The following is an 18523-nucleotide window of genomic DNA, read 5'->3' as shown; positions in this document are numbered from 1 at the left end:
CAAGTTCAGATTTTCTACGTTGCTACTTAGCGACATCAATACTAGTTTGGGATTTCTGCACCCCACGGAGATATGCCCCGTTTGCTGGCAGTTGTAGCAAACTACTGGTTTCTTTGGCTCGAAAGTCTTTTTCTTGCCTTTCTGCCCTCCGTTCGGGCAAATTCTCCTTTCCTTCGCTGTCCTCGTCACTAGTTTTCACCGAATCTGACCTTTCTATTGTTTTATACCGGCTAAGACTTTGACCGTCGCTTTGGCTTGTCGGGCCTGTATTTATTCATCTCCTTCTTAGGAGCTTCGTTGCCTTCGCACGCCCGGCAAGTTACGTACTCCTCAGTGAGATTTGCCACTCTCATGATAGTGTCTACGCCTGGTCTATCCTGAACCCTATACGTGATGTTCACTGGCAGCCGACGGTAGAACTATTCTAAAGCAACGCACTGCATTGTCTTTTCGGCATCGCGGAGTGCACCCTCTTCTCTGAGCCATTCCTTCAGGTTTGCCTCCAAGGTGTATGCAAAATCTGAATATGACTCACTTTTGGTCTTCTCGACTTCCCTGAATTTTCGCCTGAATGCTTCTGCTGATATTTTATACTTCCTAAGCAGATTCGCTTTGACTTCATGGAAGTCCTCTGCTTCGTTTTTCCCCATGCGGGCGACGATATCAGCTGCATCACGTGGCAGCACCGTAAGCAAGCGTTGCGGCCACGTGTTTCTCGCGAATTTCGCCTTCTCACATGTGCGCTCAAACTGTACCAGAAAAATACCTATGTCCCCTCCTACTGCGTAGGGTGCCATCAAGTCTGTCATTCTGCGCTCGCTTTCACGTGCCTCTGTGCTAGGTCTTTCAGTATTGTGGGCATTCGATCAGAAACTCAATAAGCGCCTCATTTCGAGTGCGTCGCGTGCAACATGGTCGCGCTCTTCTTTTTCCTCTAGGCGCTTACGCTCTTCTTTTCCCTCTAGGCGCTTGCGCTCTTCTTTTTCCTCTAGGCGCTTACGCTCTTCTTTTCCCTCTAGGCGCTTACGCTCTTCTTTTCCCTCTAGGCGCTTGCGCTCTTCTTTTTCCTCTAGGCGCTTACGCTCTTCTTTTCCCTCTAGGCGCTTACGCTCTTCTTTTCCCTCTAGGCGCTTACGCTCTTCTTTTCCCTCTAGGCGCTTGCGCTCTTCTTTTTCCTCTAGGCGCTTACGCTCTTCTTTTCCCTCTAGGCGCTTACGCTCTTCTTTTTCCTCTAGGCGCTTACGCTTTTCTTCTTTCTCTTCAATGCTCTCTAGGCATTCCTTCAGTACATCGTCGTCTGCCCACGGTCGTCGTCACACGGTCGGGCGGTTTCAGTCCAGATTTCTTCATCATCGCGCCGTTTGCCTCAACACTTCCATGGGCTCCGCTTTTTAATATTTGCCTGAAATTAAGCACCGCGCATTCGCAACAAAGCACCAGTGGTCCCATTTATCACCAGATGCAAACATACGGGCTGTGGCACCCCTGCTTACCCGTAAGGACTCTGCCGTAGGTAAGGGCCAACTGTCCGTTGCGCATAGCGCCAGATTGCTCGCCGAGCACAGCTGTTCACTTTCTGCTAAACCGTGGGCAGTATCTTATGAGGAAATCAAAAGAATGAAATTTTTATTTGAAAGGGCTGCTACAGTAGAATACTTAATGACAAAGAAAAGGAAATTGAGCTGCTCCGTGCGCTTAAGATTTCTCTGCAAAGTTGTGCCATTTCTGAACGAGATTTAGGTAGGATTAATGCAAGACAAACTTCGCTACTAAATGTATTCGGTGCTGCTTTTAGCAAATGATTAAGGCGAACCTGAAGTGTTAGGACCTGCACAGTTGAAATTAGCTGTATTGTAATTAGGCGATTGCCTTAGCAAGCAGTCGTTTTAAAACGCTAGTAAGCCCAGCACTTATTCACGCTGCTCGTGGTTTCGACGCAGAAATGACGAGACTAGGTATTTTGGTTCTTAATGCGCAACTATTTACAAGATGTGAAAATGTTCTAATCACCGGTCCTGATATTCTTATCATAGTCGAAAAATGAAAAAAACAACAACTTTATAACTCGATTAAGAAATAAAACGTGTTGGTGCAAAAACAACATACAAGCACGATCATTTATTTATCATGTAAAATAAGCGCAGCGAAATACAGACAGCACAAAGAGGCGTCTGGTCACGAATGGTCCGGCATTCACAATGCAAGAAGCTTGTTAAAAGCATGGCACTGCTTTTAACAAGCGTGAGAGATATGCATCGGGGGGCAGGAAACAAACTCCAGCAAATGAATGGCAATAAATACAGAATGCACACACGCGTATACTTCGATTCGAAGTTAAAACCGCAACTTTCCTGCCGCGGTATGGTCCGCTTCCATTTCTCGCACTGCTCCTTGTCAATAGGTAAACAGAACAACGGCACTTTTTCGGTCGCGCCCTTGTAGCCGGAACGGCACCCCGGCCCGCAACACGTGTTCAGCATCGTTGTCCCGGTTGTCCCACCCCGCCACCTCAACTAAACAGCACAGCGCTCGAAAAATAGCGCAGCACAAGCACAGTACGCACCCCATCACTCAGCTCGCCTCGTACTGCGCAAGCGTTTCGGTACGCGAACGATGCCCTCTGTGGCACAGTGGCGCCGCGTCGCGGCAGCTTTGGGCAGCATATGAACCTCTCCCATAGCGTGACGGCGGAGTTTCGTGACCAGAAAAACATGGAAGGAGTACTCACGTACGGGGCAGAAACCTGGAGGCTTACAAAAAGGGTTCTACTTAAATTGAGGACGACGCAACGAGCTATGGAAAGAAGAATGATAGGTGTAACGTTAAGGGTCAAGAAAAGAGCAGATTGGGTGAGGGAACAAACGCGAGTTAATGACATCTTAGTTGAAATCAAGAAAAGGAAATGGGCATGGGCAGGACACGTAATGAGGAGGGAAGGTAACCGAATAATATAATAATATTTGGGGTTTTACGTGCCAAAACCACTTTCTGATTATGAGGCACGCCGTAGTGGAGGACTCCGGAAATTTTGACCACCAGGGGTTCTTTAACGTGCACCTAAAGCTAAGCACACGGGTGTTTTCGCATTTCGCCCCCATCGAAATGCGGCCGCCGTGGCCGGGATTCGATCCCGCGACCTCGTGCTCAGCAGCCCAACACCATAGCCACTGAGCAACCACGGCGGGTGAAGGTAACCGATGGTCATTAAGGGTTACGAACTGGATTCCAAGGGAAGGGAAGCGCAGCAGAGGGCGGCAGAAAGTTAGGTGGGCGGATGAGATTAAGAAGTTTGCAGGGACAACATGGCCACAATTAGTACATGACCGGGGTAGTTGGAGAAGTATGGGAGAGGCCTTTGCTCCGCAGTGGGCGTAACCAGGCTGATGATGATGATGGCGGATTTCGAATGCCTTTTTAACCGGAATGCTTAAATAAAAAGGAAGAAAGCATCACCGTTTGCTAATGCGATTGACAGCTGTGTACGTGCTTAGAACTTAGAGCGCACATCGTATCCACATGTATAAAGTCGGACAGATGGACCTCACACTTGTGAGCTGTATCCGTGTCGCTCGAATAGAGTGACAAGTGGGCGGGGGCTCCCTCGACGCAAATTTTGGCCGCTCCCTTTCGTACTCATCTTTCATATTAACGGATGTGCTGATCCTCGCGGGGCCTACAAGCAATGCTATACGGTTCCTGGTTCACCTTGATGTTCCCTCCGTTGTTACTGGTGTTCACGCACCTGCGTAAAATGAGAATGCTGGGTTTTCGCTCACCAGCATCGTAAGCGAGTTACGTATGCGTAGGGTGGGCGTGTGAGAAAAGGTGCACCAATATGAGAGATTACGAGGAGGGCCCTCTGAAGTGGCGGATAGATGTGGTGATCGAGAAGGTAAGCAGCTGTGTGTTTGTGTGTGTCAGTGTACGTGTTTGCTTGTTTGTGCGTGTTTGAGTATATGTGTTTGTGCGTGCGTGTTTGTTTGTATGTGTCTGTGTGTTTATTTGTGTTTGTCAACTTGTGTTTCTCTGTATGTGTGTGTTTCTATGCGTGTGTTTGTGTGTCAGTGTGTTTGTTTGTGTGTGTGTCAATGTGTTTATCTGTGTGTTTGTTTTTGTGCGCGTGTGTGTGTGTGTGTACGCGTTCGCCATTTGGACAGCGGGAGTAATCGAGCAGGCTTGTAAAACAGACCGATCGAATGCATCCGCGTGGGTGGGTGCAGGCGAGCGCAAATGTGTGCTTGTAAAGGAAAACGAACGTTTGCGTGAGAAACGGGAGTGTAAACAAGCGGCAAACTCCCTATGTATCCTGTGTACAAACAGATCGCATCCCTGCGACTGGCTCGACAGAAAAAAAAGGCGAGAACATCCATCGCCGTTTAAACGGGCAGGCATTCCATTCATTCGTTAAGCAAACGAGCAAACCATACAGCAAAACAAACGAGTAAACAAAACGAAACCGGGCAGACGCGCCATACACGCGCAAAAGTCACGCACAAAAAAACAACAACAAACGCGTAGGTCTAGGTGAAGCATGGGGAGCAACAGCGGTTGCAGCGACCTCGCACCAATTTGTTTTTCCGGCGTTGTCTCGCGGCGCCGCGAGAGCTTTGGTTTCTCTCTCTCTCTCTTTCCTTTTCGACCTCTGACGAGAAGCACGTGTCTGGCGCGATTTGTGTGTTGTTTTGCGCGTACGGCCCGAGACGGGAGTCGAGAGGGTCGAAATCGCGCCCGACCGCCGCTCGGGCGACAGTTCGTATAGTCGAGCTGCACACAGCCGCGGCTGCAGGTATCACCTGTCGTCTGTTCGGAAGTGTCGCACATACGATCGGGCGCGCGCACACCCTCCAGAAGATCATACCCGGTCCGCCGTACAGTGCCTGGAGTGCGTTGCGCTATATATGCGGTTGTGGTGTGTGTTACCTATTTCTGCATCCTGCGCGGATGTTGCTTCATGACCATAGCGTCGGTTCCGCTGCGCACGGGACGATGACTGTGGACGCGATCATCGAGCAGGACGCTGTTGTCGCGGGAACGACGTGCGAGGAATAATCTGTTTATCGGCGCGTGCGGATTTCGACGTTTGTATCTGCGGATCGTCTGCTTCTGTCCGGTTCGTCTGCTGCGCCGTCGCCTGCTTCTGTCCGGTTCGTCTGTCATCCGAAGAAGCACGTCCTGCATCTCCGCTGTATGCAATTCGCCTGTAAAGAAAGCCGCAGACTACAGTCGTAAATACAACCGCCTCTGCTCTAGCACGTCTTCAAGACGCCGTCACTCGATTTGCACCGTGCGTGTGCTTTGCGTGCGATAGTCTATCTGCGTAGCTCGCATCCTGCTGTCGTCTGCTTGTGTCCCGTTCGTCTGCTGTCCGGGAAGCCCCTCTCGCAATGCCGCCATACGCAATAGTTTGCTTGAAGAAAGTCGCAGACAACTTTCGTACCCCCACATCTCCTCATGGACTATGGTAACGTCTTTCTGAAACTCTTCTCCTTCTTGAAGACACAGTCGCGAGCTCTGCAGTGAATGCACCCTCTATATCGTACTCCTGTCACGAAGGATGTTTTCCGGGATTTAGAGACAGGACGGTAACTGCTTTCAGACCAACGGCGCGAGTTTTTGGCATAGGGACGCTGGCGCCTTCTGTGGATGGCGACGTTGGAAAATGACAAGTGACATGCGCAGTTTTTGACGACGCGAAACTGCTCGCAACGGTGTGCTGCAGACTGTTTGCCGTCTGTCCTAGAATGACAGGAAGTCCTTGTCGTTCTTGCCTTTCCAGTTGCGCGTTTTTGGAGCGTCGTATAGGCAAGTTTCAGGCCATGGTTCCTTGTCATTCCTTGGTTCCTTGTCATTCCTTGTCATTCCTTGGTTCCTTGTATCAGTTTCTATTTTGTCCAGGCAGCGCAGATTCGATAGTGGAAACATTACACTTTGACAGCTTTGTTGGGCACAGAACACGACGAAGGCGTCCTAAAAAATAACCGTCGATTCAATTAAACGGTTCTCTTTTCAACGTGCAGCTCGTTTTTGTAGCTGACGTCTCCATTTTTCCCTCTTACTGCGTTCGTATAAGCTTGCTGCTGGTTTCTTTATAGCTCTTCGTATTCGGCAACTAGAAATCTAATTTGTGTCAATTATTTATGCGATCTACCCACATTTGATGTAGATTAGAACACCTGTACAGCTCAAATCGTGCCGGGAAAAGCGATTCTCTTGTCCCTCAATGTCGTTCTTCAATTGTCTTGTCTCCGCCTGGCAAGACCATGCCTAAAACGGTCGATCAATATTCAGAAATTCGAACCAAAGCGTCGCTCCAGCGGTCATTGTCTTCAAAACGACCTTCATAGAGACTGGAGATATAGACACCTGCTAAGGTGATCTCTGAGTAACGGTGATACGCTGTCTTTGTTTGCAAAGCTCGAAACCTCTAAGCCTAAAAATGACTGAGCTTGCGCGTTCAAACGTGTATACACATGGCAATTGCAGACACTCCGGCTAACGCGTTTTAGTCTCAGAGGGGGAGACGAATCGGCCGATCAACGTTGACGCCTGAGGCGGTTTAGGAAACCTCAAATTCGAACGTTAGGGAAGCAGCGGTGATCCCGAGTCACGTGACGCGTCAAGAAGCGTTCGCCGAACTCCATACGCTGCGTCCAGGGTTCGCTGTACTGACCAATCGCTCGCGCTAGCCTCGTCCAATCTCCGTTCTGCATCGTCGCAGAAGTGACACGCTGCCACGTTACTGGTCACTTTTCGACAGCGTGCGCTGACGTCACAGGAAACTTCACGTCACTGCATTCTTAAGAAGACGGTAAACCTGCGATTGCTGCACGAGTATAAGCTATACTCGAGGGGTTCGCACGAAGTCCTTCACCGCAAAGCGAGTGCCAGTGCATTGGTGCGAAAAAAGAAAAAAAAAGAAAAAAAAGACAAGCAAACAAGTGTAGGAGCACTCAACCAACTGAAATCTGTTACGTCTGCACGGAGCCGCTGAACAGACCTAAGCTTCAGAGCTATCTGCCAGAACCCAGCTGAGCACAGGTGTCTGCTCTCCGTGTCAGGTGAACTGCCGCCGCAAACTATTATACGTCTGCACAAACAGGGACAAAAATGGTCGTACCGGATACAACCTCCTCCTCCTAACCTTCCTCGCTCCCGGGTGAGCTTGCATTACTCAAAGTGGGCACGTTGTCGCAATACTACACCGCACCAATCCGCTGTCTCTACCCGCCCCCTCCCCCCGAACAACAACAACTTCGTCTGTCACGAAGTCGCCAAATGTCCAAGCCAGTCAACCATCACCGCCAGCTGTTTTACCTGACGCAGTGACTGAAACGCTTGTCGTCTGCACAGACGCAGCAGCAGCAGACGACGCACGAACGAACACACAAAAGAAGAGGCGTTGCATTGTGAGGTGAACGCCGTTATCGGGTGTCCGCCCTCCTCCACTTCTTATCTTCGTCCCTCTATAGTGCTCACTCTGCACTATCGATTTCTCAGTTGGGGGAAAAGATCCGGCAAAAAAACAGCGAGCGATATATGGCAGTCTAGCCGTTAGAGACCGCTTCGTGGTTCCGTGTGTGCGTCTGCTGGCCGACTTCGGTGACAACCGCAACCAGCTGTTACACTAGCAGAAGTAATAACTCCAACAACACCAAAAAAGAGAGAGAGATACCGCCACTGCGCTCTTGTATCGTACACGTGCGTGCGTATTACACTGTTGTGAGACTATGGTGCGACGGGCGAATCCAAGCGCGGCGTCGTATGTATCCGTGGGCTCGACTTGTGCGAAGTTGTGAAGCATCCGTTCTCGGACACATCGACAGTAAACTCGTAAGGTTCCGCGGCCGCCTCGGCCGTGAAAACATACATGCGGTGATGTGGTGAAAGCGAAAACTGCGATATAAGCACCGGAACTTTGACGTACTTTATTACCCGACTCAGCCAAGCTGTGTACGCCAGACTTCCGTTGTTGTCTGCTGCAAGGCCAGCAGACGACACGATTACCGCATCTGCGATGCCAAGCTGTGAGTATCGGTTGTATACACATCGTACGTACATAGTTCTTTTCTTTTTTTCTTCAGCGACGACTGTTTCGTACCTCGTTTGAGATAAAATGACAGACTTTGCCGGATACAGTTCACAGCAGCGTCCGAACACGCTGGAGAAACTGCGGGGTAAATGCAAATGAGCTTCTCAATCATAAATGACGTTAACTAGGGACCCCTTTAATTGCCAATTTTAGGGCGCGCGTTTTGCTTTGTTGCAAACAGGTTGCTGCGGCTAAAATTAACGTGTGAAGTCTGCCGCATTCCCGAAGCCAAGCTATATATAGAGATGCACCGTATATGGACCGATCTGCGGGTTAAATTAGCCTCTGACGTCCGCCTCTGCTACGAATTTTTTCGGTCAGCAGGAACTTTCCTTTCCTCTCGAACCTCCAAATTTACTGTAGCAGGCGGAGAAAGTCGTCGTTCAATAACGAGAGCGATTAAAAAAAAAATTTTTTTATTGACTTCTGGTGTTGGGTGCGAAAATCGAAGTGTGAAGGAGGAGGGGAAATAGGTAAACGGTCATGTCCGACATGTGTCTCATTAATTTATTAATTTATTTATTTAATTAGTTATTTAATTATTTATTTATTTAGTTAGTTAGTTAGTTAGTTAGTTAGTTAGTTAGTTAGTTAGTTAGTTAGTTAGTTAGTTAGTTAGTTAGTTAGTTAGTTAGTTAGTTAGTTAGTTAGTTAGTTATTACAGCGAAGCTGTTAGCCTCTAGTTGGTCGGAAGTTTTCGGTCTGTGCTCACCCAAAAAGAAACTGCAGCTGAAAAATGACTTTTCTTTTTTTACTTTCCGCGTAACACAATTGCGTTTTCTCGTGCACTCAAATTACAGCCCGATGCTATCACGTGTGAAGGTCGCGAGTAAGTCGCACTTTACACATTTTTCGGACGCATTGTTACTTTGAGAAATGGAATTACTTGGATAACGCCTTGCGCCAGACAGAGGGCCCACTAGAGTGAAGAAGCATATGCTGCACAGTTGGCGTGTGCGTGCACGTGATGTCTCTGTCCTTGATGCGTGGGCGCTCTGGCCGTCGCATCTGTCGCACAGCGTGCGCTGCTACCGTAATCGACATCGGTGCAAACACTGTTCAAAATTAAAAAAAAAAATCCTGCCCCCGTTTTACTTTGTGAAAGCAGTTGTACGGCGAAGCTGGCCATGTTGCCGAGGTTGTATACAATGTAACGTCGGCAGCAGCTTCGCTGTACATCTACTTTCGCAAAGTAGAACGGAGGCGGGATCTTTTTTTTTATTTAGTCTTATTTATTTATCATTGTCATCATTTCTTTATTCAATTTGCACTACTGAAATCCTGCACTGGAGTTGTGTCTTCACTTCGCTTCAGTGGGCACTGCGTCGAAGCACTCCAGCATCTTAAAACGGAATGCATGCAAATAATAATAATAATGAGGACGATATATAAAAGCATGAGTATCTTTGGGAGCGTGACAGTTGCATGCAATGTTTGCACAGCGCTGGGGAACCAGGAAGTGAGAAACGCTTTATTTATGAAAAAAAAAAATGAAATTGACGAACTCACTCTACCAGGGCTTCGCTGGCGTCATATATTCCATATTGCTGCTCTGATCGATTTCACCAGGTCGACTTAGTCTATGTATTATTATTATTATTATTATTATTATTATTATTATTATTATTATTATTATTATTATTATTATTATTATTATTATTATTATTAGAGTTGTTGTTGTTGTTGTTGTTGTTGTTACCTTTCCCGGCACACCCACTTAACGTACATACATCTGTACTAGACTCGGGAGTGTTGCGTTTTTACTGTTTAATATAAAACATTTTTTTCGGTTCTTTGGCACTAGAGAATCGATATGCCATTTTGAAGAGTGTTTTGCAAAGCATCACTGACAATTGTCCGTGCGGCAGACGGTGCGGATTTGTTTCCGTCTCGCCTACTTCCTTTAATTCGCTGTTTGTGCAAACAGCTGACTCGCGTCACAATTGTTTAACATTATTTCTTTATTTACAGAATACCTGCGTCGCCTCGAAGGCATTACCGCGGGGGGGGGGGAGGGGGGGCAGTTAGAAAAAAAGATGTATTAGATCGTTCACAGAAATAAGTAGAGAACGTATAAATTAAAGTAACACGAAATGTGGGAGTACACAAAAAGCGAACATTTTCAAGCGTAACAGAAAATTAAAAACAAGATTAAGAGAGTAACGCATTGTCACAAACGCAGACGGCAATAAAAATCGCCATTGTCGGATGTTCGAAACACGTTTGAAACACACGGAACTCCGATTTCGGACGTCCCTACACATTGCAGCTCGATCACTCCGAAAACTTTCTCGTTTCGTTGTGCCCCGTCAGGCTACGTCCAAGATGTGGCACTGCGTTAGAAGACGTGTTTACGTTGCCAAAAATTTTCAACTAACTCCCGGACGACGCATTCGCTGCGACCTCACGGCGAACCGTGAACCGAATATGTTAAGTCGTCTGTGACTCGTGTGATGGGGGTGCTATTTGTTTGCCGACTGCCATACCTCGCTCGTGCGGGAATATTGTCGCGCTGGTTTCTGGCTGTTTATTTCGTCGAGTATTTTTGATCTTCTCGAAGGTTCCTTGCAACTTTTATTCCGTCGCCGATGTTTCGAGATCCTGCAGCGCAAACCACTTTCGTGCTTTCACAGACCCGATATTTCAATGTACAAGCTCAAGATGGCGATGAAAATTTCATCATCATCATCATCATCATCATCGCCGAAGCCATCCCAGTGACAAGCCACTGTGATTGCTCAGACGGACCCGATTTCTGTATTTGTACTTGCCGATTTGATATATCATCATCATCATCATCATCATCATCATAATGATCATCATCATCGTCGTCGTCGTCGTCGTCACCATCATCATCATCAAGTCCGACCTATTCTGCGGCCCTGATGGCATTCCCTCTGCAATTCTAAAAGCTCATACGGAAGTATATATATTTGCTCCGGCATTGACATTTGTACTCAATAACTCATGGATTACTGCCACTTTCCCTCACACGCGGAAAACTACTCGCGTCTTTTTTTTTTTCTCTGTATTTAAGTCTGGCTGTCAAACCGATATGTCTCAAACTATCACGCGATTTCTCTTCTCGGTGCCACGTACGAGATTTTTTGGGACTTTCTCTTGACAACAATATATCGTCTTTTACTGCGGAGCACTCGTTGATTTCAAATCGGCGTGCATTTCTCACCGGCGCTGCTCCAACATCACGAATCTCGCCAGTTTCGTGACGCAGATGTTCGCGGCAGTTCTTCAGAGGCGGCAATTGTCGACACCGTTTACATGGGACCTCAGCAAAGTTTTTTTTTTTTTTTTTGACGTAGTCAGCCAGTCACTGCTTCTGGTCAGGATTACTCACTTTTGGTGTTAGCTCTTCAAGTGTCACTCTCTTGCGCAGTTATCTTCATTGTAGATTGTGTTATGTTAACGTCAATGGTCAAACGACTACTTTGTATGTGGCAACTAGTGGCGTCCCTCCAGGATCAGCATTGCATGAACCGCTCCATTTAAGATGTTTTATTAATGAAGTTCTTCCCTCTATTCAAAATTATTTGTCCCTTCTATATATCGATGACATAAGGTTTTAAAGGAAATCCTTCTGGTGTTGGTAACTGCCGCGTCCTAAAGTCTGGCCTGTTCTCTTTTTCTAATTGGTGCAAAGGTAACCGCACCTTGAATGCTGCTAAGACCAAAGCCACAAATCTCACTCCCAAAGAAGCAAGCATTCTTTTTCTTATTCTGCAGATTCTGTACCATCGCGTGAGGTCAGTGATACCGACGATCTCGGTGTGCTTTTTAAAACAACCTTACACTTTTGTGTTCGCACTAAACGTGTTAAAATGCGGGTCATATGCGCTCTCTTGGCTCTGTTTGCAGACTCTCGAGGGCATTGAATTCTGCTGCACCTTTCCGCAAGCTCTACACAGTTAACAGTCTGTCCTCCTCAACTCGAACATGGGTCAGTCGTCTGAAACGGCTTTTCTATAGATCCGAGAGTGACGTCATAGAGGTCGGGTTCAGAAAAAAAGTTTCTAAGCATATGTCATCACCGGTTTGCTGACGCGGACACTGGACCTTGCTCCAGCACTGCTAGATAGTTGTCCTTGCTTCGCTGTCGACGTAATCACGCTGATCGTATGTTTCTTTTCAAACTCCTTCACGGCGTCCTCACCTGCCCGGAACTCCTCAGTTGTGTCATGCTTCGTATTTCGCGCGAGATCACCGAAGAACGTAGACGTCTCCGTGTTCCTGCCTGTCGCCACTAACACTGAACCGTCCGCCGGAATACCGAGTCTGCATAACGTTCATTTTGATGGCCTTGATATTTTTCATAACTCGCTGTCGTTGCTCTTTTCCGACCTTCCCATTGTTGTTTCGTAGTTTCACAAATAGTTCAATTGCCTTTGTCCCGCCTTTTCCTTTTACCTTGCGCTTTGCTGTATGTGCCCTCTTCTTTTCATGATTGTTCCTTTTATTCAATGTGTCTTTCTTTTTACTTATATTTCCCTACAGCTTTCGTTTCTGTTTTTTATGTGTAATGTATGCGCGCGCCAGCTTTAAGACCTACTTTGTAAGTTGTTTTAGTCAAGCGAGCCGGCAGTGTTTTACATCAGGCATACTTTCCAGGTGGCTGTAAAAGCTGCTTTCCACGTACGCTACAGACATGAAAAAGTTGACGTTCTCTTATCTGATGTTCCCGTAGAGAGTTTTTGCACAGAGGCCACAATCTGGAATGGAAAAGTAAGGTTTAAAATATGGGTCCAGGCCACGTATACCCCCCCCCCCCCCCCACACACACACACAAAAATGGCTGTGGCTTAGCTAAGGTTAAGCCCAGGATGCGAAGCATACTAGCCTTTATTTTAACGCGACAGCGTTAAGGAGCTCGTGTCGCAGAAAAGCCGGTGTCGTCAGCGTCGGCTCAGGCGTGCGTCGCTTGCTCAGGCGCACATTTCGTTGTCGCGCCGAACGCTGCGTTGCTCAACCCTCACCGCGTCCGATGCGGGGGGCGACGCCGCGAGCGACGGCGCGAGTTGGAGCCCCGTTTCTCCTCTGTCGTGACGTCACGGTGTCACGTGGTATTGAAAGCGACACCGCCGCGCCCGAGGAGCTGGGTTGAGCTCTCGTAATATGCTTCGCATAAAAAGTTCTTGCGCTCGAATTGTTCGTAAGAGCAAATGACAGTGAATCGCAATGCTGGACGTATGATTAGCGTATGCGGCCGTCCAATGGCAAAGGAAACGCTGACGAAAACTGTGAACCCGGGGGTGGGATTCACAAAGCATTTCATTCGTCGGTATACTGTTTGCCACTGACAGGTCACCTTCGCTAGTTATATGTCCAGCATCGCGATTCGCCGGCATTCGCTCTTACGAACACTTATGTGGCGTAAGTACTTCCTTGCGCGTATGGGTTCTGGCGCCGACTTCGCAAAGCTTTTATTTCGTAAGTGCACTGTTCCATTGGCCGACCGCCGTCGATAATAAGAGAGAGATAAAAGTAAGGCAGGGAAGTTAACTAGTGAAGAGTCTGGTTGGCTACCCTACCCTGGGATGGATGGATGGATGGATGGATGGATGGATGGATGGATGGATGGATGGATGGATGGATGGATGGATGGATGGATGGAAGGATGGATGGATGGATGGATGGATGGATGGATGGATGGATGGATGGATGGATATATGGATGGATAGATAGATAGATAGATAGATAGATAGATAGATAGATAGATAGATAGATAGATAGATAGATAGATAGATAGATAGATAGATAGATAGATAGATAGATAGATAGATAGATAGATAGATAGATAGATAGATAGATAGATAGATAGATAGATAGATAGATAGATAGATAGATAGATAGATATAGACAGCGCTGCAGAGTCAAAAGCGTTCGCACAAGCCAGGCGTTCTCAGAAAGCACAAAAGTGCAATTGACTGCCTTCTGAGCCGATGATCGGTGGGGACGGTGTTCTAGTGTTGTCCGTTCACTCAGGGTGCGATCATCGAGTTTCCTGAATGCGTTGGACATAGGTTGTCCTTGTTTTTCAAATTGAAGGCAGTGGCAAGAATGGGCGGTCGATGATCTCATCGCAGCCGTCACATGCAGGGTCGATAATGAAGTGTCCAGCGTCCCTCTCGACTGGCTGAAATCTTCCGCTATGAATGGTTCTGGAGCAAGAACTATTTTTTTTTAAAGTTACGAGCCCAGGACTTTAAAAGATAGTATTTTGCGGAGCGATCTCGTGATAGGCACACGTACGGTGCGATAAGGAAGGAGGGGCGTGGAACGTGTCGTATATGTCCGAGCGCCAAGTTCTTTTTTTTACTGCGCTGCTCCAGCTGTGTTAGTACTCTCATCTGTATGCTTATCGATGGTCCGATTTCCTTCCACTGTCGATTGCATTGTGCATGTGAGGACACCGCGACGATAGGGCGTACGCGTATATAGCACGGCAAAGTTCGAGTGAGTTTCGAGAGCGCTCTTATCGCCTTCGTCGCGTTGAATGACCCGTCTCACCTCGCACTACAGGAATCACGCCGATTCCATCTTCGTTTTATGCGAAGCATATTACGAGAGCTCAACCCAGCTCCTCAGGCGCGGCGGTGTCGCCTTGAAACCACGTGACACCGTGACGTCACGACAGAGGAGAAGTGGCTTTGGCTCAACTCTTGCAAGACGGGCTGGGTGGGAATCGAACCAGGGTCTCCGGAGTGTGGGACGGAGACGCTACCACTGAGCCACGAGTACGATGCTTCAAAGCGGTACAAAAGCGCCTCTAGTGAATGCGGTGTTGCCTTAGAAACGAGCTGTTTCTAAGGCGTGCGTCTCTTGCTCAGGCGCACATTTCGTTGCCGCGCCGAACGCTGCTTTGCTCGACGCTCACCGCGTCCAATGCGGGGCGCGTAGTTGCTGCCCTGTAGCCCATTGTCTTACACCCCTTGGCGGGTCGACGGGAACGCTGTCGCGTTCCACTCTTGAAGGCGAAGCAGTAATGCATGAGTTGTTTCTTCGTCTAGCCGAACCAAATATAGCCAAGCAACAGCAGTTCACCAGGCTAAACAGTGGTTCAACAACTAAAATAAAGGCTAGTATGCTTCGCATCCTGGGCTTAACCTTACCTAAGCCACAGCCATTTTTTTAAGTCAAAAGCCAAAACGATGCTCTACGACCTCCAAGCTCCAAGTTACCAAGTCTCCAAGCTACTTCTTGTCGCTTGTTAAGCGATTTGTGTGCTGGCGGGTACACTGCCCTGGCTAACCTGTAGTGCTGAGCTATTATTTCCTGGTAACTTACCATGCGATCCCTCCCTGACCCTAGCGTGAGCCGTCCGGGTGCTCGGTTGGCGAGTCCTCGAGCGGTGGTGTGGGCGGCATCGTTGCCGGGTAGGGAGGAGTGTGATGGTGCCCAAATGATGTGGATTGGTCGTGGGTGTTGGTTTGTGTCTATTATGTGTTTTACGGGAGCCGAGACCCGACCTTTCGCAAAATTGCGTACTGCTGCTCTGGAATCGCTAATAATGTAATGACAATGTGTGGAGGCTATTGCCAGAGCGATAGCCGCCTCTTCCGCTATTTCGGAGCTTCTGGTGCGAATTGAACCACCAGCGCGTAATTGACCTGAGCAGTCCACCACTGCAAGGGACATACAGTTGCGTTCTATGTATTCTGCTGCGTCGACATAGACTACGTCTTTGAAGGCGTGGAATTTCTGATGTCACTGTAAAATCATTTACACCCTAAATGTGAAAAAGGGTGTAAATGTGTTTACAACTCACACCCTTGGGGTGTTATCTACGTAACGGACACCCTAAGAGTGTTAGTTATAGATAAATTTACACCCTTTTGCACTTATTAAGGTGTAAATTATTTTACAGTGTATATATTGCGCCTAAACCACAGTTGCCGCTCTGCAACACTGCATCTATACGGCACGGCTTGTGGCATTTAAAAAAAAAATCTAGGGACTGTTGGAAGCATAGAAGAACACGGTCAAGTGCGCAAAAAACAAGGATGGGTGGGAGGTGTATAGACAACGCATTGGAAGCGGTTTAATTTGGGCCTTCAGTTCTAAAAAAAAAATTATGAGGTTCTACGAGCCAAAACCACTTTCTGATTATGAGGCACGCCTTAGTGGAGGACTCCGGAAATTTAGACAGTCTAGGGTTCTTTAACGTGCACCCAAATCTAAGCGCACGGGTGTTTTCGCATTTCGCCCCGATCGAAATGCGGCCGCCGTGGCCGGGATTCGATCCCGCGACCTCGTGCTTAGCAACCCTGCACTATAGCCACTAAGTAACAACGTCGGGTTTTTCGCAAACCAGGGCATTGCACTACGTATTGTATATTGCAGGGTGCGCAGGGCCTTTTCGTAATTTAGATGTTTTGTGAAAAACTGCCGCATCATCTGCATATTCATAGACAGAGCCTTTAAAAATTAGCAGGGGAAGATGGTTTGTGAGTATATTAAACAACAGGGGTGATTAAAAACCAATCCCCAGGGAACACTGGCTGTATGAGCCATTGCTTTCCACCGACGGTTTGCTTGTTGGTCATAACTACCCGCGACCTGCCACACAATATTATGTTACGTGAATTATGTAAAGTGTATCTGTCATATCATCATTGTACATAACCGTTGTGTACACTGTATATGTGGAACATCATTTTATACACGTGACAATTAGGTTATGCGTAACTGTGCTTTTTCGTGGGTCTATGTTGTTATATGTTAGTGAGCGAGGACTCGGACACTACTTTGAGAACTTGCCGCGTACACAATGCTTCGTTTCTTGTGTATGTTATCGTCCTGGTGGAATTGTGCCGTGATTGCCACTCGGTGTTCGTATCGTCTCTTGTCGAAATAAACTTTTTTCTAAACACACATGTAGTTCCGCAGTACGTTGTGAAGGGGTCCTCTGAATCCCATAAAGATTAGTTTCGCCAGTACAATGTTATGGGATTCACTGTATCGAAGGCTTTGGCTGTAGTGTCTGTAGAAGTAGTGCACAAGGTGAATAAGTTGTTTTTCAAATGCGGAATATACACTTTGTCTGATAACTCTCTTAATAGGGCTGTGGTAACTTCCCTTCGCAACAAAACCAAACTGTTCCGGGCGATAGAATCGAGAACTTACTTAAAGAAAAAAAAAAAGACGTCATATGCATTCGTACAGAAATTTTTCAAGTATATCTGCAGGACAGTACCTGCAAAATTGAGATTGGTGCATAACTTTCTACCTTATATTTCCTGCCTGCTTCTTACAGCGGCTCAACAATAGTAGTTTTCAAACAACAACAACAACAACAACAACAACAACAACAACAACAACAACAACAACAACAACAACAACAACAACAACAACAACAACAACAACAACAACAACAACAACAACAACAACAACAACAACAACAACAACAACAACAACAACAACGACAACAACAACAACAACAAACAACAACAAAAACAACAACGACGACGACGACAACAACAACAACTTGTTCGTATGTACAAGACACTCGATCGAATGTCACACCACCGAACACTCGGGAAAGTGTTTCACTCGCACATCTGTCGCCGTATTAAAAGTGAACTTCATTGTTCGCTTGCGAACTCCAATGTTCGAGCAGACACCACTCTTCGTCTAATGTCACGCCACGTCGAACCCTTCGAAGCGTTGCTGACACATACAGCCATGTAACAAAAAGGAATCGGTAAACAAACAAACAAACAAAAATTACAGCGCCCCAAGTGATCTCAGAACGGCTGAGTCTCTCTCCACGTGGTCGGGAAAGAAACGCTAGGCATTATTAGTTTCTTTCATTACGATCGCGAATAAATACACAGCGGACAGACGCGACCTGAGGGCGTCGCGAGTTGTGAAGTTTGCAGACGGCGGCGCGGTGATTTAAACGAGCTCCGCGTCTTAATTGCATCCGCGTGGGCGTTGTGTAACAAACCCGAGGCGGCGTTTGATGGGGGGAGGGGGGAAAGGGGGAGGGGGTGGGTGTTTGTCGCTATGCGCACGACGCCAGTTGTTATACCTTCTCTCTGGTCCTGAATTCCGGGAGCTTGACGCGGGCGGACGTAACAGACGTAAAAATAGAGAGTGCGAGTATAGGGGGCGCCACTATACACTGAAATATAATTTACACCCTTGAAAGTTAAAAAAAAGGTGTATATCTGTGCATAAATCACACCCTTATACGACACACTTTGGTTGTACGGGTGTGAGTTACAGACAGATTTACACCCTTATTCTCTTTGAAGTGCGCAAATTATTTCACACTGTAGAGAGCAGAAGTTTGCAACAGTTTTCTTCCATTTAGATGCTTCAATAGGTGCAGTTAATATAACTGCAATAACGTTTTGTTTTATCCGCCGTGGTTGCTTAGTGGCGATGGTGTTGGGCTGCTGAGCACGAGGTTGCGGG

The 18523-nt window shown here is 47.3% G+C and overlaps 1 protein-coding gene across 1 annotated transcript in view; it reads left to right on the top strand.

Annotated features, from left to right (window-relative positions):
* The first annotated feature begins 4700 nt into the window (after nt 1-4700).
* LOC139048885 (N-acetyllactosaminide beta-1,3-N-acetylglucosaminyltransferase 4-like) overlaps nt 4701-18523 on the top strand; it is a 50959-nt gene continuing 37136 nt past the window's right edge. Inside the window, exon 1 of the mRNA XM_070523798.1 lies at nt 4701-8024. Within this exon, the coding sequence (XP_070379899.1) occupies nt 8015-8024 (10 nt within the window). The 5' untranslated portion in view covers nt 4701-8014. The remainder of the gene's footprint in view (nt 8025-18523) is intronic.

The sequence above is a fragment of the Dermacentor albipictus genome, chromosome 8, assembly GCF_038994185.2.
Source record: "Dermacentor albipictus isolate Rhodes 1998 colony chromosome 8, USDA_Dalb.pri_finalv2, whole genome shotgun sequence".
In the NCBI taxonomy this organism is placed as follows: domain Eukaryota; kingdom Metazoa; phylum Arthropoda; class Arachnida; order Ixodida; family Ixodidae; genus Dermacentor; species Dermacentor albipictus.
Note: the sequence above shows the minus strand (reverse complement) of the source record. Positions and strands in the feature narration are given on the sequence as shown.